The following is a 22,101-nucleotide window of genomic DNA, read 5'->3' as shown; positions in this document are numbered from 1 at the left end:
TTTTTAAACTTGTTATAAATACATTACTAATCATATCAAATTTGCCAGAAATCTGTAATATTTAAAGGGTTAAAGTAAAAAAGGCCTTTAAAAATGCAAACAAACATAATAATCCGCTTTGTAAAAAGAGCAGATGTCATGCCATGGTGTAAAAATGTTTCGTATCTATTTTGGGATGACGATGTCGTCTCCCTACCAGGGACATCTGCCTCAGCCCTCCTGAAATATAGTTAAATCATTGTTCATAACACAACATCATTCGTGTTTGTCTTTGTGCCGAATATCATGATGTATTTTTGTTTGAAATATGTGAATACATACTCTAGAGGGGACAGGACATTGGCGTGCCTGCTAAAAATATATTTCAATATTGTAACATATTGTATGTATACATTCACAATAATATATGCACTTTATATATTTCGCCATAAAGTGCAATTTATTAATCATGTTGTACCGTAAATATGCCTGGTTTGTAACGCATACTTATCACTTATAATATAACAATGCGTTAGTTGTGCAATTCAATTTACTTGACATGGAATAACTAGTCTCGAATCGTAGTAGCATTAAAATATCAAAATGTAACATGAACGCATTCGTGTTATATCCTTACTGTATATGTTAAGTATGAGAATAACTAATAATGCGAACCCTACAGTATAACAACGCGAAATTTTAAAATATGCATTTGCAAACGAATGTCGATTCTTAAATGCGTATAAACATTGTTTATGTTTCGTTTTTGTATTACAGAATCAAGCTGGAAACAACGAAACTCTATGGAAATAACTAGAACAACGTATATTAACATGTTTCCATGTTGTTGTTGTATTTATACGAAAGGTTTAACCTGACCCTCATATATAGTCCGTGGCCAAATCTAAACTACGATAATACATAATGTGCATTTAACAAAATACTTAGTAACTTACATCGATAGAATAAGGATAACTGCACAAAAGCACTGAGTGATTGCTGTATAGTTTTTGACGCGAAATTGGCAAATGTTCATCTCTTTGAACTTTCTTTTGTACAGTACATCTATTTGATTTTATGTAAAATTGCATTCAGTTAACTATTTGTATTCAGATACTACTTGAAAGGCTAACATTTACATTAAATGCGAATTGGTTATGTTGTTACTTTTACATCTTTTATTATATACAGTTACTTTATTACGGAATAAAACAATATGCTATATACATTTTAATGGTTGTTTAATTATACATTATTTATCGTAATTTATCATAAAAATAGTTAAAATGTGAACAAAGAATAACAAACTTAGCTCCTACCCATGTGACTCGGTTTACGAGCCCAAATGACAGACAGACAGACAAACAGACTGACAGACAGACAGACAGACAGACAGACAGACAGACAGACAGACAGACAGACAGACAGACAGACAGACAGACAGACAGACAGACAGACAGACAGACAGACAGACAGACAGACAGACAGACAGACAGACAGGCAGGCAGGCAGGCAGGCAGGCAGGCAGGCAGGCAGACAGACAGACAGACAGACAGACAGACAGACAGACAGACAGACAGACAGACAGACAGACAGACAGACAGACAGACAGACAGACAGACAGACACAGACAGACAGACAGACAGACAGACAGACAGACAGACAGACAGACAGACAGACAGACAGACAGACAGGTAGGTAGGTAGGCAGGTAGGCAAGTAGGCAGGTAGGCAAGTAGGTAGGTAGGGTCAGATCAAGCCATTTAAATGTGAAATCTCATTGTTATCATTAGTAGATTTGAATGTTTACTTTATGCTACCGAAGACACATCCGGATACATCTTATATATATCCTTTCTGAAAAGTTGCACAAATGTTATTGTGGTCAGCACAAGTGAAAACAGTCAAGTTCACATTACAGCCATCAATAAATCACTGTTAAATGTTAGTAATATTCATTGGCACCGGTTTTTTTTTGCTTAGCATATCTAAAATGTACTCCCTCTTGGTATCAAATTATGTGTTTCGTTAAATCTTGCAATTTCTCCCGGAAATAAAGACTTTAAACTTGTCTCTGAATTATATAAATCTGGAATCAATCAGCGTAGATGTGCAATACAAAATGCGTTAGGCACATTCAAAAATAACATAAAATTATTCTTCTATACTGGTTCTCATTTGTATCTTATGGAATAGGCAACAGAGCTACACGCTTTAATTACGGTTTAATTACAACGTTTTGGTTATTATATATATCAGCCTTTCTTTAAATGCAGCACGATATTGCGGATAATTCATACGACGTACAATAATGTTCTTAAGCCGTGCACTGTTAAATAAATGCTCCATTCGACATCAAAATTAAGTTAATTTAAATAAAAATAAACCCATCCTAAACAATGTGCGTCGATGTAATGATATAATATTTGATTGTTTTAGTTGAGTTAGAAACAAATAAACACTAAACGCTACGTTAATTTATTTTTTTCCACGTCTTTATCAAATGAAAGTTGTTACATTAGAAACGAAAACACACTAAACGCTACGTTAATTGTATTTTTTTCCACGTCTTTATCAAATCTTCACTATTTAGATTGAATAAAGCACACAAAAACTAGCGCCCAATAAAATAACAATCGGCTTTGATACCCATGTTGATGTTAATGTTTCCTGTGTATAGAACCAGAACTTGGTGTCTTAATGGGTGATCTAAAGAACGCTCCCATAGAGGGGATCGAACCCGTGACCATCCGGCCGCAAGGCGGACAACTTTTCCATTACAGATGGCGACCTAATAAATGGTTCGGTTTGATTGGATGATTGGTTCGAGTTCTTATTATCGAATCCCTTAATTAAAGCGACGCTAAGTTCACTTAAGACATTTGGGCACAATACTTTTTTGTGATATCATGACCCATACCAATCTTTATTCTACAGTTTTTTTATTGACGGTTTATTTAATAAAGCTATCCTGCAAAAAAAACTCATATTTTCAGCAGTTAAAATTATCTATAATAACCTAAGCATAATGAATCGCTGAATTTTAACGTAAGTTGAATAATTGTATTCATGATTACTCAAATAACAACTATTTTTTTTTCCGCCGGAGCGATGTTCATGGGATTCAATCTCTTGTACGACGGTTACATTACATTCACCTCTGTGTTGGGCTCAGAACGGACTATTGTTATGAAAGCGTCTCATTTATGTCATGATCATTCCAAGCGTTCATCATTGAGGTTACAGAATACTAAACAATCTCTTGCACGACGGTTACATTGCATTCAATGCATTAAAGAAAACCATCTCATACCATGATATCTTATATCAGTTTTAATTCATAATTATAAAATTGATATGGTTTTTTTATGTTAAGAAACCAACATACATACACACGTCGAAGCAATTCCTAACGTCACTAAAAAAAAATATGTTCAATTGTTTACATTTGTGAAGTGCGTGGAATGATTCCATCTGCGTAAATGGGCAATAAATTAGTTCCAAAGAGTTGCATTAAAACTCGCAAGTTTTTGCACGATTTATCGTACATTTAAAAGTCATATTTCTGAATTTAATGCATGCGTTCTTAAATATCTAATCAAATATACGTTGAATGCGTTTGTTCGGTTTTATCTATTTTATAGACAAAATGGAGGGCTGAGCCTTTCGCAGAGTTGTATGTGAGAGCAAGGAACGACAACTCTGCGTGGAGATTGCATGGGATTATCTGAGTCTCACGCACCATGAACCTCGATTTCAGCCAATCAGAAATTAGGATCCTAATCGGAACGCTTTTGGCGTTTGCGTAGCAGCTTGGCGAAAATACAGGAAACACGACAAGATTGTGGTGATGAACGGGTATAGGGAACCACCAGGGAGTATGCGAGCTGAACATTGCCGGTTCCGGTACGGGAATGAAAAGTGCTTGTTTATCCGATTTCTTCGAGTCTTTGCCTGTGCCCGATGCAGAATTTGTATCTGAAACATGACGCGTGAATTATGTTATAAAGTTGGTCACATATTTAATAAATCGCTTATTATAGGAAACGTGTTGTGGGGATGCGTACATGACAATAAAATCGTGCACAAATGTGTCGTACAACATATGTTGCTAAAACCGTGCCAACATGTTCCGTACAACGGATGAAACTGAAACCGTGAACTAATGTTTCGTACAAGAAATGATTCCGAAACCGTGCACATATGTTAACGGCTGGTCAGGTAGTCATTGTGAAAAAATATAATGATATTTTTCGAATCAACTTGGTATTGAAATATTCTTAACTCAAATCATGTGTTAATAAAATTTAAAAGGCCAGTTGTTGTTACCTTAAACATCTGGGGAAATGTGGTTATGTTCCATAGAGACAAGAATAATAAACGATTGGTTATTCATTACACTGTGGTTACATTTGCCCTATACTTTAATTTAAGCAAAATATATTATAACAGAATAGAAAATACTTTAGTTTTCCCAGGTTACACCATGTGGAACATATACTATACATGTTATTAAATACATTTCATGTTTGAGCATGTGATATTGTTCCTTAGGAAATGTGTCAGGGCAGCAGCGACAAGACTAACGTTTTTGGAATAACGCCGTTACTGAAACAACTTGAAATATTTGATTTGCATAAACGTAAATTTTCTGCATTGAAAACCATTTGCAATGCAAATGTACAAACTCACCTCCTTTTTCAAACCATAACATATCTAAAACATTTGCTGAAACCTGCCTTTCTATGACTTCTTTAGCTTAAACGGTTCCATGTGCTATGACGTAAAAATTACATCATATTCGAGTAGGGATTCATCTATTAACGATAATAGACGAAAATTCTCGATAAAGACGCAACAAGAGAAATCGTGACAATGGCGTCTCAAGTTATTGGCGTTCGATAAATAAATTGTATTATATATCACCATTTAATAGGACCAGTTTTCCGACACCAGACCGAGGGCGTTGTTTTCGGTTTAGCTCTATTTGTCAACGGAGAATGAAGCGATTTTTTTTGTAAAAATAAGTCCTGTTTACACAGTTTCTAAAATTACTATAGTTAAAAAACATAATTCCAAGAATGTGAATGCAATTTGGAAATAATATGAGTATTAACCTGCTGTAATACTAGATCTACTTAAATTATGGTTTGTAAAACGATTTAAATCAAACGTATTCTTTTTCCAGTCAAATGTTTTTGTATAACACGTCACAAAGAACGGAAATCACTCTGTATGTTTAAAATGAAATGTTTCGTGAATATGTTAGATATTGTTAAATAAAACTTGCTATACCTATTGGACATACCTATTGGAAAAAGTACACAGAAGACACGATACATATCAAAATAAACATAGTTAGAAGCCCATTAAAGCGTAACATGCAAATGATGTCATGGTGGAGTGACCAGGAGTCCCAAAAGCCAATCGCTACTAAAATCTCTTTATCGCTACACAATTCTCAAACCGGCTACTAATATTCAAGTAACTTATTTAAAAATGAAGCAGGTTTTCGCATTGTCAGAGCTAACTTTATAAATAACTCGCATCTTGGTTACTAATAAAGATTTCCTAACGCAAAGCTACATAATTGCAAGTTATCCGGATATACATTTTCTCAAGAAGGAAAATCACCAACCATCGAGTGAAATCTCCTGTTTTGACGGTTGCCCTTTCCGCCACTTTGCCCGTCGGTTTTGGAACCAAATCTGAAACAATCCCTACATAAATCATTGTTATAATTATCAGTCATATATGTGTCGTCTGATTAAAATCGGATAACAATGTACTAAATGTATGGATGGTCTATGTTGTATACAAAAGCATCGCGACACAGACATCGAACCCAATTAAATCAAAAAATTTAAATGAAGATTGATATGGATCAGAATAAGCTGCGCTAAGTCTTTTAGCACATTTGTATTTTTATTTGGTTATTGACACACAATTTATAAGAAAGGAAAACAACCGTCGCCGGGTACACAGAATCTTCTACTCGGAATAGCCTCCCTTTCTTAAGGGGTGTTGCTGCAGTTTTGATGATTTTTTTCCATCTAATAACTTTTGCTCAAAATTTTTATTCAAGTACTACATACAAATACTAAATGAAAAATGCAATAAAAACAAAGGGTCACCGGCTTTGTTTGGATTTTATTCACCATTATATAATATGTACTTTTTCATTAAAACTGAAAAATCTCTAATTGCATAATAATGATTAATAACCTATGAAATTGGAAACATGTAGAGAAAATATATTAACTAATATATATCATATACCATTTACGTAAACCACAAACAACCAAAAAAAAATGGAGAACACAAGTTAACTTTTAAGAAATTTAATTTTTATAATTTTTATGTCACCCAAAAAACGTCATTTTTTTACTATTTTTACCACAAAAATGAAATTTAAAAAAGTTCTATCTAATAACTTTTTGCGAAACTTCTCAAATATGTTCATCTATGTATTGTTATCATGAAACAAAAATAAAAAAAGGGGGTCACCGCACTTTTAACAGAGATTTTTTGTTTTGATTATCCCTACCGTCTAGACGTCAAATTTCATTAAAAAAAACAGCAATAAGACAAACCCCAAGTACCGGTTCATAGATTGTCAGAAATATGCATAAACATTAGAAATTGTTTACAATCTTAACTGGGATCACAACAGCTTACCTAAAGAAATTAATAAAAAACAATATTTAATCACAAACATAATACCATACAGTATCAAACTCGGCCTTAATCATTAATAACTTACATGTTCACAGATTTCGGCATGTTTTGAAGTTTGTGTTTAAATGCTTAAAATTGATAAATGTAAACAACAGGACTAAAGAGCTCCAGTATAAAACAAGTATGAAATTAAAGAAAGAAAAAAAAGTAAAAAAAAAAGTTAACCCCGCCTGGAATCGAACTACTGACAATTGTATTATGAACCAACTCGGTCATTTCTGATGATACTGATAACAAAAATATTGAGTCGTGATAATAGCATCATCGGTGTTGCTATAAATATATCCTCGGTTAAATAAACTGCCGCAACACCCCTTAACATAAAACGCATATAACGCGCAGCCTGTTATGGTTAATGTTTTGAAAGTTGTGTGCCGTTATTATGTTCGACCACTTCATTTTCCGCAGAAATTGCACCATTCAGTACGCCGGCTAATGTGCACGTGTTTCGTCATATTTAAAAACAATCGTACCGGTGTATATGTGGGTCGCAATATTTCGCGCAATCTTTGAGCACCCTATATCATATTTGTCATTTATATCGACCTTATATGCATAGAAATGCTCCAGGATCATCGTAACAACAGTGTTATTGTTTGTGATATCAATGCAAAAAAAACCTAATTTTGTTGAAACTCGTGAAACTAAACTGTTTCTGTAAATTTGCCAATCTCGCTATAATTTACGTTCAGTTGTTTGCTTACATGTTAACATACCTAACCAATTTAAGCCTAGCGTTTAGAAAAAAATGCATTGGCAAACAGCGTAGACCCAGATCTCATCAGGGTCTAAGCTGTTTGCTTAAATTAATTTCTGTAAGAAATATTCTAAATATAGAAATAAATATACTAGACATCCCTAATTTTGGAAATAAATTGATTTAGAAGGATGGGAGAGTCCAATAGGAATAAATGGGTTAAACATGATAAAGCAATAAAATAGTATAAAACTAAAATATAGACCGATTGGATACACTTGTATGCACACAGAAATACGTGAACATATAGCCTATAGGTATTCAAAATATAAATGTATTCTTCTGTATCAGAATATTATTCTTTCGAATTGTATTTCATGTTGAATCGTATCAACACGCCTGGAAACCATAGCAACGATAAAATCGCGCGGGATTCACCAATCGTCACTTTCGCAATAGTCATTAACAATATATAAATAACGTTTGAAAACAACTTAGCGATTAAATTGTTTCCGTCCTAACGTCGTCGAGCACAGTTCGAATTAAACCCGTGCCGCCCATAAACCCCAAATGTTGATGGCCAATTGAAATAATATTGTATATATGATTAAATATCTATGTTATTCATTTTTACTTTATTTTACATTTTCGATTGTATATCGTGGAAAAAAATCATAAATGCATAAAAAAGCACTGATTTGCGTAAATTTGGACAACACTTAAACCTAAAAAAAACTTCCATATTTGGAAGAATTGTGCTTGTGAATTACATGGCTACTGTTAACCCGTATGTGGAGGTAACACTGCGAGAGGCTTTCCGTACCTGCACCCTCGTTTCGTCCAGCATAAGTTGCCGTGCAAGAGCCTCTCTGACAATGATGTTCGGGTAAGGCGCTTGTTGAAATGCGCCTTCAAGCGTCTTCAGTTGGCCTGTGGTAAAAGTGGTTCTGTAAGACGATGAGAAAGAACGATCCGTTCAAAAGTCTTCGTGATAAACAAGTGGGTTCTGCTAGGGAATATATACTCTTCATTTTTGTCCATTTCATGAACATTTTTCTATGAAAGAAAGACTGATAAAGCAGAAACACCTTTGGCAATAAAAAATTAAAGTTAACAGAGGTCCGGAGTCAAGTGATAGTATTTTGTTGCCTACAAAATACAAATTATAAACCGATAACGTGATTAATTCCCTCGAAGTCTGCAGACCTGTGCCAAAGACCGTTGGTGTTTCCATACTGTCAAGAAAACAAGGTAAACATGATACCAAAATAAACATAAAAACGTCGAACAAATACAAAAGATATGAGCCGTGTCCTGTGAAAACGGGCTTTCATGCATGTGCGTAAAGTGTCATCCCAGATAATCCTGTGCAGTCCGCACAGTCAGGGGCGACACTTTCCGCCTAAACTTGTTTTTTGCTAACAAGAGACTTGCACAGGCATTAAACCCCCTTTTCACACAGCGTGGTCCATATAGATTGGAATTGATGCAGAAAATAGACATTTGTCATTAATGCTTACCCCATTTTACCATAAGGTACGTTTTACTCATATGAATATAAATCACGGTAATTTGATAATATTGCTACCTCTGGCGGATTCTTCTAAGTTTCCGATGTTTTGTAGATACAGCAGATGTCGTTTGTCCATTTGCATTCTGCATATACTCATTCGACGGATGTCCTTCTGCTGTGGCTTCCGGTGCTGACAACGATATTAAAATAAAATAGTAATAACAAATATTACAATTAAAAGTTTTGATTTATTTATTCTTATTATAATTAGTAGTAGAAGTAGTAGTGGTAGTGGTAGCGGTAGCGGTTGTATTAGCAGTAGCAGTAGCAGTGGAAGTAGCAGCAGTAGCAGTAGTAGTAGTGGTTGTGGTAGTGGTAGTGGTATCGGTAGCGGTAGCAGTAGCAGTTTCAGAAGCAGTTGTAGTAGGAGTAGTATAGTAGTAGTAGTAGAAGCAGTAGTAGTAGTAGTAGTAGAAGTAGTAGCAGCAGCAGCAGCAGCAGCAGTAGTAGTAGTAGTAGTAGTAGTAGTAGTAGTAGTAGTAGTAGTAGTAGTAGTAGTAGTAGTAGTAGTAGTAGTAGTAGTAGTAGTAGTAGTAGAAGAAGTAGTAGTAGTAATAATAGTAGTAGTAGAAGTAGTAATAGTAGCAGCAGCAGCAGCAGCAGCAGCAGCAGCAGCAGCAGCAGTAGCAGCAATAGTAGAAGTAGTAGTAGTAGTATTGTTATATATTGAGCAGTGAACAACACTTTGTCATTGTGGTTCGTTGTACATTCAACGAACTCGAGGTTAAATCCATATTCTTTATAACCCTTAATCTGTTGACGAATTGACAACGCCATTTTTTCCAATATATATATATATGATTATTGTTATTTAACGTACACCTTTAAATATGCTTAATTTTTTTTTAAACACATACCACATTGAGAAATAGTTGTTATATTCCTATACAGTACATCCATGATTTTTCTTCATGCAATATTCCCTTCGAATTGATACGACCGCTCATTACATGCATCGCCTTGTTTTTCCACACTTTAAAGGGACTGATAGCGGTCGTGTGAAAATATGTTAGGCCGTAAGTCTTGTATTTACCCCGTGGCGTTGTAGATGTGGTTTCTGCCTAGCGACCGGGAGGTCACGGTTTCGATTCCAACTATTGGAGCGTTCTTTAGGTCTCACTGAAGACACAAAAAGTGGTGTAAAGCAGGGACCTATATGTCCCTGTTCTAAGATGCGGACTCGAGAGCGTTTTAAATAAGCCTAAGGCTTTCTATGCATTTGAGCTTAAGTACACAGGGGCTTATTGCATGTGCGCAGAGTGTCGTCACAAATACGCATATGCAGTCCGACACTTTCCGCCTACACCGCATTTTTTGCTTAGAAGAGACTTCGTTCAAACGAAAAAGAGGAAATAGTCGTCCCGGATATCCCTAATTGATCTTAGACGACACTTGACGCATGTGAATGAAGCCCCGTTTTATTTATTCAACAAAATTATTAGAATGCGTGGCAAGTTCTATACTGTAGACAATGCCAATCTGCGTTCTTCTTAAGAAGTTGATTTTTCACCCGGCATGAACTACTTATGTCCGGGATCATTCCATGAGGGGGAAGTGTCCACACGGGCTTATCAGGGACGACACTTTCCGCTTTCATAAAATGTTCCACTTCCGCTTTCTCTTCTTAATCCCGTCTAGGCGGAAAGAGTCGTCCCTCTCTTGTGCGGACTAATATGCTAGACTGGGGCAACATTTTAAGCTCATGAATTAAGCCCGGTTTTCTCAGAGCTCGACTTAAATATTTGTCGAAATGTGAACGCACCCCTTAAACATGTTATAATAAACTATCAAACTTGCAAGCGAGCGATTAAGTCATAATGTCATTAGCGCGACGACCATTGTCTGCGAGTTGTCAATTATCCGCCGAATGCTGCCCATCTAATGGAAGTCAAATAGGGGAACTCATTAATTAAGATTAAACACCAATTTGAGCTAATCACTCAATTAACATTAATCGCACAATTTTATGATATTTGCAGCTGGTAATTTGAATGCATTGTGGTCTGCTGGTGAATGAAATATTGTATATATACTTCTGGATGACATATTCGTGTTATTGCAACATGAGATTAATTGCGTGCCAGTATGTTATAAATGTAATAATTATAGGTCAATTGTAATAAAGCGACGATGATTGGGACACATTAATCAGTGGATAAAATCAGGCCCACATAACTGGTTAATGAAATTGGTCTCATGGAAGCAATTTTTAAATAACAATTTTCTCCTCGAAATGCTACGGAATAAAATGTATATCATTTGAACAATAATGTATGCATCCATGAAATGTATCACTCAAAAGACTTGATGGGGACTTTTCTATTTTTTCTCGGTTGATGGACTAAAGTTATCATAAAAGAAAGAAAAATATGTTTGTGTCATGTGAAACTAATTATTGGACGTTGATTAAATATAATAATAAATATACACTGATTGCGTTAACTTTCAATATACTCATTATATTTTCCGTTGCATAAAATATAAAATGCGTGAAATGTAAGTGAAAGCTGTGGACACAAACTTCATATGACATTTGAAGCGTCGAAGCACAAATATACTAAAACTATGGAGCGGCAAGGGAACCTGGAATTTTCACGAAAACTACACGTTTCAAACGCTCAATGTGTTAAATTGTCAACCAGATATACTGTTTCCACTTTTGTTTAAAACTTCGATGACCTTAGCAATAAATTCCATCATACATGTTCGACTAAGATACAAAAATGTATATAGCATAAACATACAGTTTTATTAGAAAAGTTATCAAATTATTAGGCTAAGAGATAAAACTACATTTTAACAGCTCTAATATTCACGGTGACCCCACATTTTACACTTGCGTTTTTAAGAATTGGCTTAATCAGGATGCATAATCAACGGGGTTTTCGGGAATTTCCACACGAGCTGGACAGAGTTTAAACACATCATTAAGAACTTTATTTTGCAAATATCTCAAATTATTGAAATGCATTTTGCAAAATTCTTTAGTGGATAAAAGAGAGTTTTCTTGCAGTTTGTGCCGATATCTTAATGTATTAGAATACGTCTTTGAATACGTCTGGAATGGGAGACAAAATTTTCACGTTGCGTGAAACATAATCGTGCAGTATACATGGCATTTTTTAACAAGAACGCAGGCTAATTAAATAAAGTGAAAAAAATCTTATGTATTTCACACTGCCACAAGCAGCATAAAACTCTGTCTGTTATGCACTACATGTGTATTTGAAATTCTTAAGAAAAATTGTTTCAAAAAAGTTATTCGAAAAAAAAGCAGCACTTATCAGTGGGTTTACATCCATACCGTTAAATTGAGAACCCAACAAAGTCACGTGCTTCTGCATCCTGTTAATATAAGGGATGTTGTTCAACGGAAACCTTGTTTCACGTTTAGTCGCGATGACCTTCACCTCACCTACACCAAACAAACCGAGGACTTGACATAAGATTTTAGGCATATCAAGTATCATAAACATATGAGTCGCGTTCTGAGAAAACTGGGCATAATGCATGTGCGTAAATTGTCGTCCCAGATTAGCCTTTGCAGTCAGCACAGGCTAATTAGGGACGACACTTTCCGATTTTACTAGATTTTCGGTAAAAAGGGACTTCCTTTAAACGAAAACTACCATTAAAGCGGAAAGTGTCGTCCCTGATTAGCTTTTGCGGAATGCACAGGCTAATCAGGGACGACACTTTACGCACATGCACTTTTCCCAGATTTTACAGAACACGACACATTTCTCTACGTGTTATCAACTGTGTTTGATGCAATCAGGCCACCGCATTACAACTTCCCTGTGCAATGGCCATTAATGGGTTTTCCCATGTTTCTGTACACAAATGGTTAATACAAGGATTAAATACATTGCAATATTAAAAATACATGAAATGTGAGGTAGACTCGAACTTGTATAGGTAATTGTTTATAAAGTTATACAGGTATATATAATATATGCTATTCGGGCTTTATTAAACATAGTGAATATATCATATACTCTCGGAAAAAAACATCAGGTTCTATGTAAAGAAATTCGTGAGGATGGCGCGTCCGAAATGCTGTATTCAATATGCCTCCACATATCTTCCTAGGTGCATGTCTTTATGGAAAGACATGTTTCGACTTGATTGCTTAATGCGTTTTAAACTTTGTTGATGCATAACATAAATTTTGTAATGCAATGCTGACCATTGAGGTATTGTTTTGCGTGGGGATGAAATTATAGTCGCGTCTGACGAGCGTTTAAATGAAGCCTAATGCAGGTCAAACTGTCTCCAAATTGCATTATGAAGTGTCGAACTAAGCAATCAACATAGAAATTGAACTTCTGTATCGTACCCATACATGCCATGACAGATCTCTGAAAATTATTCTGATGGACCAAACAACGTGTTGTGTAACCTTTTTAATTGGGTCAAATTAGGTCACAATATACCAAAAGATTTCCTTAACAAATTCAATGTAAAACCGATAACTTCAACGAAAAATAAAGTCAAACTTTTGCGCGTAGACTACCCACACCCATATCTTTTCTTAAAGAGCATGCCAAGCCGAATGGATTTACACAATAAAAAAGATAGGTCATCCAGTATGTAAGAAAGAACTCGACGCGAATCAACGGTCACTGTTTTAAGGCCACCTTTTTACCGGCTGATCTACAGTTGATGAGGGTTTCCCGCCATCTGTCAAAATCTCATGTAGTCTCCAACCTATAAGCAAAACACTGAATTTGTAGTATACAACAATGTTTTCCCTACAACATGCACACAGAAATATTCAAAAATAAAGTCATGGCAAGTGCCCATACAGAGAATTGTGTCTTCAAATAAATGACGTTCCATTCTTTAGAGGGTATAGCATTGAACACACAAATGATTTAGTATATTGTAACCATTAGCAACTGAGGTTGACAACTGAAGACAGAAATGATTTGATGTACGATTTGAGTGCAAATGTAGTTTTCATGCAGATTTGTTCATACGACACAATGACAAAATTTTATTCAACAGTGAAAAATGCCTGTAATGTAGTTTTCATGCAGATTTGTTCATACGACACAATGACACAATTTTATTCAACAGTGAAAAATGCCTATAATATCACTAATGATTCCAAATTTTAAGAGAAGAAAGATATAGTGAATCGAAAACCATCAAACACGTGTTTTTAAGTACATAAGCATCGTATCCTTTTGATAAAAACAAGTTAATTAAATTGAAAAGTTTAATAAGAACATTTGGTTTAACATAGTTTAATTTGCGGACACGCTTCAAAACAACTCCGTAATATGATGGATGGGAGATTCCATTATTTAAATGCCATTTTAAAGGAACATTATATTTTGAAATTAAATCACCATACTTAGAGTAAAATTTAGCAAATTTACTTCTAAGGTTATGATACAAAAAGCCTTGTTTTAGCATATTTTTTGTTAATATTAGATTATGATCATTAAAATATTTAATACATAAACATGCTCTGGCATAACGTACCAACTGCGAAATGTAAATACCATAGGAAGGTCCTTTAGGGATGTTGCCATCTAGGAACTGAAAATTCACAATTTCAAAGTTAAAATCGTCCCGTTTGTCGTATAAACTAGTTTTGATCAAATTATTATTAATAATTAAATGTAAGTCTAAATACGCAGCATCTGTATTGGATATACACGATCTATTTAAGATTAGTTCTTTTGGGTAGATTTTGTGAATATATTGTTCAAATAATGGATTATCTAAATTAAGTATATCATCAATGTACCTACTAGTAAGGTTAAAACACTTAATCAAATCTACTTGCTTTGTTTTAGATAATTCTAACATAAATTCGCTTTCATAACAACATAAAAAAGTCAGCTATAGTGGCGCGCAATTAGTACCCATAGGAACACCAATAATTTGTTTAAATATTTTACCATTAAATTCAACAAACAAGTTATCCAGAAGAAAAGTAAGTGCTGCACAAAAGTCAAGACCAGTCCAAATGATGTAATTATCTAATATCTGGTTAGTAAAAAAGCGGTTTTAGTGTTTAAAGCTAGATACAAACACTTCTCTCTAGCAAAAGTTTTTTCAATCAAAGAAACAAGTTTGGATTTTATTAAAGCGTGAGGAAGCGTTGTATATAGTGTAGAAAAATCATAAGTACATACCTGTGACACCTTATATTTTTTATTTTCAATTTTATCAATAACTTCTAAGGTGTATTTTATTGACCAAAATAGGTTAATATTACTTTTTTCATAAACTCTATTACAAAATTTAGCTATATGATATCTAACAGCACTCAATGCAGATGTAAGATACACTGATAATTGTTTGGTGGTACAAGACACTGAATTAGCGATGAAACGACTTTCATATGGTGTCTATGATGTAATTTAGGTATCCAGTAAAGTGATGGCAATTTCTTGTCAGTAATATTGACTATTACATTTAATTTTATGCATTGGGCAATATGGTCGGTACTTATTTCATTAGGTTGCTTATTGTACTCACAATATGATGTAGTTTGTGAAAGTTCTTGTGAAGTAGTTTGAACATAAAACACTCGTCATATTATTATAACATTATTAGCAGCCTTATCAGCAGGAACTAAGACGAATTTAGATTGTAAGTCTTCAAGCAATTTACAGAGATTTTGTTTATTAAATTTAGGTGAATGTGGTAGGGCCAAAGGATTTGTATCATAAAAGCATATTTTATTCATGGCCATACTAAATATTTTTGTTTTCCAATCATTGAGTGCAGTAATTTCAGCATTTTCCTTCCTGCACCATTTAGTGCAATAATCATGTAAGGATGTTACGATATTCTTAATGCAGTCATCAAAATCAACAGGAATAGGCAGTCTGTACTTAGGGCCTCTGCGTAGTAAATTTCTAAGGTTTTTATTTTGAATGAAATTAAGGTTCCCAGTAATAACATGTCCAACTGGACCATATATATATTTAGAACTAGTACAGTCACATAATGTAGGACAATTTCTTATTACATTTATATCTGTGGAAATAGAATTATAATTAAAAACGATACTTCTTACAGGTTTACTATAATTGTAGCAAATAAGTGGTGATTCAGTATTGCGGAAATAAGGGGGAATCAACCGACGTACATTTTTATCATTGAATATTTTAGGAAGGTCAATTAAAAAAGACCTTTGTTACAAAACCCAATTTTGATACGATTTCTAGTTTTGTTAAGTACATTTTCAATAAAAGGTTTAAGATAGTAGTCAGTGGAAAGATTCAATAATACAAGCACATTCATATAGAGGGTCAGATCGAAGTAAAATAAGTTTACATTCCTTATCAATATGCGCCAAAGAAGAAACAGAAAGGGAGCAAAGTGCACTTAGTAATTAATGTTTACCCCCATTTTGTAATAATGTGTAGCAGTCATTTAAAGAAAGCATACGTTTAAATTTACGCCTTAAGTTACCATTTTTCCTAATGCCATGTGAACGTTTATTTCTTAGACGTTTACTAAACAGAGAAAATGAATTAATCGATTTATTTTTAGAAATTGTTCCAACACTTAGAATATTATCATTTAATCCAAGTGGGTAAGCTGCTTGCAAACGTTTAATCCATTCAAATTCTGACATGCACCTTGCTTTTAATTGGCACTGATTTGAAGTACTATTATTAAAAATAAGTTGCTCCACAGGTTGAATTGAAATATTTGTTACGCTATGACCCGTTTTATTAAAGTGCTGGTAAATGAAGTTATAAAATTTATTGTTATTTTTAATTAAAAAAAAAGTTCTCTAAAACGTGTTTTAAGTGATCTACCAGTCTGCCCAACGTATTGCGCACCACAACAGGGTACATTTCAAGTAATAACATAAACCACATGCATAGAATTTCATGAGCCATCGGATTTAATAATAACTGAAAATTTACGGTTATTAACAGATGAAAGAATAAAAGAGGACATATTAAAAAAATTTGCAACATAAACACTTCCTGGAGTTGCACTTATTTATTGTAGGATACCGATTACACGGAGCTTGATTACGATGCGAACTAGAACCCAGCCGCATTGTACCTCCAATGAAAGATGTTCGAAGTAAACTTAATTTGACTGTAGGTTTAGAAAAAAGTAATTGTCTATAATTTAACGGCAAATGAATACTACGTGTAATCGGAATTCTCAATGGTGAGAGAACAACTTTCGGGTTTTTTTGTAATCAATCTGTACATAGGTTATTTATTTGGCGAAACCACCAATCTTATAATTACATTAATTCACATTGCCAAGTCAACATACATAAACGAGTAAGAGGCAGCTTGTCAGATAATGGTCTGTAAAAATTCAGTATAACCTGCAGAACTCTCAATTGATGAACATACACGTTTACTTTATAAGTACAGAGAATGTATAATCTATGTATAAGAAAGGTCTTAAACAAGGTGTCTTAAAATAATAATAAAAACACAATACCACCAACAGCCTCTGAAGGCTGAAAATATAACAACATCGAAGATATGTACGGGTCGCTTCAGAAAGAAATATTCATATTTGGCATGCATGTGTACTTGGACAAAGGCTTTCCATACGCAAACACATTTTGACCCCTGTGACAATGACTTTGAACTTAAGGTCCGGGTTTAGGTTTCGAAATCTTCGTTTAGGTTTCGAAAAAAGCTCATAACTTCTATGTCCCTTGAGATATAACCTTCATATTTAGTATGCATGTGTATATGGACAAGGCCTTCTATACGCACACAAATTTTGATCCCTGTGACCTTGACCTTGAACTTAGGGTCCGGATTTAGGTTTCGAAATCTGCGTTTTGGTTCAAAAAAGCTCATAACTTCTGTCAAGCGTTTAAGCGTAAGCGCGACAGCTCTTGTTATGTGTATGTCGTACATGATATTGAAGAATTATAGGAACATCAATTGGTGAGAAAATGTGATAAATTAAAGATTTTAAGGCACAGGGATGCCCTGGTGCTTAAAGAGCCAGGGGAAAGACATGAATATCATGGTGGTTTATTATTTATTTAAAAGATCATGTAAAGAATTGAATTAATGTTATAGCAGCTTGGTTTTGTTCAGTTTTGATTGTGTACCTTGTTGAAAGACTGTCATATTTCTCTTATATATTTTTTTAGTATTATAAATATTGCTGATTGATCTTGTAAGTGTATGATAGATGCTTCCAGTTCTCTCCTTTCAGGAAAAGAATGGGACAATTAAATGTATTTGGTTAAAACACCAATAACAAAACAACTGCACTGGTGTTAGCCTGGAATTTATTTTTAGATTTATATTTTACCATAGAATACGTTTAATTGAGTAAACATCTTTAGGGTCTATGTGTACCAAACTTGCATTGCATTGGTAAAACATAGACTGTTTACTTTGGTCAATATTTATATTCAAAATTTCTCAAAATCTTGTCAAAACAGCAACTAATTATTGCTGCTTCTTGATAATTTAATATTATTTTCTATACAGCTTTGTCTCGTTGTTAATATTGCAATATGTTCATTAAATTAAATATGCGCATGAAATAAAATTTAATAGCACGGTCCAGTTGTAAACTTCAAATACTAGCGGTTAAAAAAAGGCGATGGGCGCGGTCATTTTGAATATGCGACTATGATCATGCGGCTAAAAGTCACGTGCGATGGAAAGTAGTCCGTGAGCCCACGACAGAGGTGAATGTAATGAACCACAGTGAGAGAGATTGGTCCAATTGGCGAAATAATGAAGAAAGCAGGTTGGTCAAGGTCCAGTACCTTTGCCAGGTATTATGATAAAGAGATAATTGGGAAAGACAAAGTTGCAGATGCGGTATTAAAGCTGTGAAATATTACAGGTAAAGATTCTCACATTAGTTGTGTTTGGCGGGATGATATGCTTCAAAGTCTCATTTTGTCGACGAACGAAAATATCGTTGTCGGAATAGAATTTAAATATTAAACAAAACTTACCTGGAAGTTGAGGTTCAGTTGTAATTCTATGAGACAACGATATGGTTAGGAGATGAAATGCCTCCCTCTCTCCCTACAGTAGGGTTTTACGGAATTATTTAATTTTCTAAATTGTTTTAAAATAAGCCAATGCTGATTGAAATATTCATTATCATGCCAAAATTCTTTCAAGACTGACTGCGCATTGACTGCGGGCTACATCTAACTTCATCTTCTCACCATAACGTTGTCTCATAGAATTACTATTGAACATCAACTTTCATGTAAGTTTCGTTGAATTTTTAAAATATACGGCTTCAAAGCGTAGTAGGGGGCATTGTGTTTCACAAACACAGCTATTGTTTATTTTGTTGTTAAATTAAGGTATTTGTTTATTATGCACTTAAACATTAACACTTCTTTTTCAAACTGTAAAAGAAAAAGGTATAACGTATCATAATATAATACTTTAACAAAATAAAAAAACTACCGAATCTGGTATGATTGTCTTGTGATGGCAGAGATTGTATGTGAGAGTAAGGAACGACAACTCTGTGAGGAGATTGTCCCATCACAAGTAAATCCTTTCAAATCTGGAAGGATTGTATTTTTTGTTTGAGTATCATGAGCAGTAGTATCATTTTCTTATATGTATTAAAAATAGTTTATTTATAAATATAGGTTAATAATAATAATAATATAAATTTAAAAAAGTAAAAATAAGCGGACAATTATTGTACCACGTGGCTCGGCTATCATCACGCTGCTGGTTATAACGGCAGGCATTTGATATAGATATGCTGGTTCCAGTCAAATCTCTGCGCTGAGGTTGTAAGCGAATAAGACAAAAATTAAAGAGTTATAAGAGCATGAGGCTTTCGAGCTCGCATAGCGCCTATGTCATTCAGCATTGGAACACCGAAGCGTGCACATTGTTTTTGATTCTTTCTCCCTTCAATACAGTTTATTTACCTAAGTGTGAATGGGTCGAGGGCATCCAACCCCACACCGTACATAATTTACAATCGATTTATGCATATTACAAAACATCTTATGCATTTTACCATCAATAGCTTTTACATGGCAATAGAAACAACATTTGCTTAAGAAATATTGAACAATTCATGACTATTTTCACAATTGCTGGAGAAGTGGTGGTACTGTATTCAACATTTGTTAAAAGAATATTTGACAAAACATTATTTCTGTTCACAGCTACTGAACACGTCTTGACAATAATTCCCATTCTTTACTTTCCCTCAAATCTTAAAAAAAGCATTTAGTACAAGGCCATGAAAGACCAGGTACGATTTTGCTGTTTTAATTGTGGGTTTAGTTTGGTTTATATTACAATTATAAATATACATTTTTATCAAAATAAATATAAGGTTCCATTTCTATTTGCATGTCCCAGTATAAAAGAGGACATATCGAGACAGTTGGAAAAAAAAGATTTCAGCCAGAAAACAATTCTGCTAATGATTTAATGACGAACTTACATTCGTGAAATAAATTTTTAATCATTTCACACTCAGTTTGACAAAAGTGCATTTGGCTGAGCTGACCTTGCAAATTTTAAATACGAAGGACTTTGTACCTATTATATGAAACCACTGCAAATTCGTATCCCGTGTGATATGAAATGGCATACCAAAATATGTCGCCATTCTTTTGTTTCAATGTTAATACAAAAAACTTAAACATTTATTTATGCACACTAGCGAAGACTCATTTTTGGTAATAATTTCATACATAGGATGTGTAACCTTTGTGTTAGCTAAGATGGATCGTATGATAGTGGGAATAAAAGGCTCCAACAAGGGAGTGTCATGGTAGCTTCTGCGTTTCATGCATTTATTAACTGCGTTGATAATTCCTTTAAAAAAATATATAATTTTGATTGAAGTTAAATACTTTGAGAAAAATCATCATAACTGTTAAAGGTTAAAAGATGAGCGTTGTGCATCAAGTCAGAAAAAAAATAACGCCTTTTTTCAAACCATGATTTAAAAAAATAACTTTTGTTACCAATTGTTATGTCTGGGTTATACAATAATTAATTTTGAAGCAAAACTGGGTTTTAAATGGGTCCTTGTTACTGAATTCAACAAACGAGTTCAATGTATCTTTCAAGAATTCATTTTGTATCTTGTTAATTAAGTTTAGGATTGTGACTCCCACAGTTGTATAATTTTTAAAAATCAACCATTGTATTCATAATGTTTATCCGTTTCCCATTCCCAGCAGCTTTTATACGGATCCACGAGCACTTTAAATAATTGACGAAAGAACAAAGATCAATCATTTTCAAATCGTCTTCTGTATATTAGTTTTGTAAAGTAGTTTTGTTAATTCGTGATTTACTATTCTCACAATATTAAGAAATGATTGATTGATCTCTGTCAACTGATTCGGAAAGTAAACAAAAGATGATTTAGAACCGATAATGCTAATGTTTTTATAATTTTGATTCTCCCTGTCGGAGTTTAAACTGTTCTAGACAGAAGATTTTAATAGCAGTTTTAATATTTTAGCAGTTTATTTGTTATTTTAAAAATGGATATTTAATGTGGACATATTGTATTAAAATAGAAAGGCTAAGCAACAACCAATTGATTAAATGTTCGGCGGATTTTCCGCACGTAAAAATCCTAAACTGAAAATGAATAAATTAGTTTGCGCCCGCAGCAACAATTTTGTTGCGCACTTATTCATTTAATGATTAAGTTTTATTTAGCCTACCTATTTTACGACATAAACTGGTATAATGCTTTGTGTTATTAGATTAGTTATTGGGTAAAAAATTGCGGCGTTTGTCTGCCTTGACGTGTCGGCCAAGGACACAAATGGACATGTTAATGTTTCCCCGGGGAAATCAGTCATTGCATCACAGAGGATTTAAGTAATTAATTTATCTCAGCCGCATCTTCGCCAGGATGTGAAATGTGGCCGGTTTGCGTACGTTTGGTAAAAAAATAAGCAATGAACTTGCTGGTATTAATTGAAGTTAAAATATCAAACATTAGCATGCAATTGAGTATCGCCATTGAACTGGACAAAACAATTGTCGAGTATTATATACATTGTACACGCCTCCCATCTACTTTTTCAAACTGTTGAAGCCCAAGGTAATCATAATGCCCCAAAAACATGAAGTTATACGTGCGAAAGTGAAGACACTTTCTGGACCTAA

At 34.1% G+C, this 22,101-nt stretch overlaps 1 protein-coding gene across 1 annotated transcript; it reads right to left on the bottom strand.

Annotated features, from left to right (window-relative positions):
- Positions 1-210: 210 nt before the first annotated feature.
- Positions 211-9,957, bottom strand: LOC127835662 (retina and anterior neural fold homeobox protein 2-like). Its single transcript, XM_052362101.1, has 6 exons — positions 9,844-9,957; positions 9,002-9,116; positions 8,237-8,360; positions 5,617-5,686; positions 3,721-3,956; positions 211-219 (listed from the first exon to the last, which is right to left on the bottom strand). The coding sequence occupies exons 1-6, from the start codon at positions 9,884-9,886 to the stop codon at positions 211-213; spliced, it is 597 nt and encodes a 198-aa protein (XP_052218061.1). The 5' UTR covers positions 9,887-9,957.
- Between the last annotated feature and the right edge of the window lie 12,144 nt (positions 9,958-22,101).

Source organism: Dreissena polymorpha, chromosome 6, assembly GCF_020536995.1.
Source record: "Dreissena polymorpha isolate Duluth1 chromosome 6, UMN_Dpol_1.0, whole genome shotgun sequence".
NCBI classification, from domain to species: Eukaryota; Metazoa; Mollusca; class Bivalvia; order Myida; family Dreissenidae; genus Dreissena; species Dreissena polymorpha.
Note: the sequence above shows the minus strand (reverse complement) of the source record. Positions and strands in the feature narration are given on the sequence as shown.

Coding starts and splice junctions, on each gene's coding strand:
- LOC127835662 (XM_052362101.1), bottom strand. CDS start 9,886: ATGGATGTACTGTATAGGAATATAACAACTATTTCTCAATGTG. Junction 5,687..8,236: donor TGGACGAAACGAGGGTGCAG/GTACGGAAAGCC, acceptor GGATTGTTTCAG/ATTTGGTTCCAAAACCGACG. Junction 3,957..5,616: donor ACAGGAGATTTCACTCGATG/GTTGGTGATTTT, acceptor GTCATGTTTCAG/ATACAAATTCTGCATCGGGC.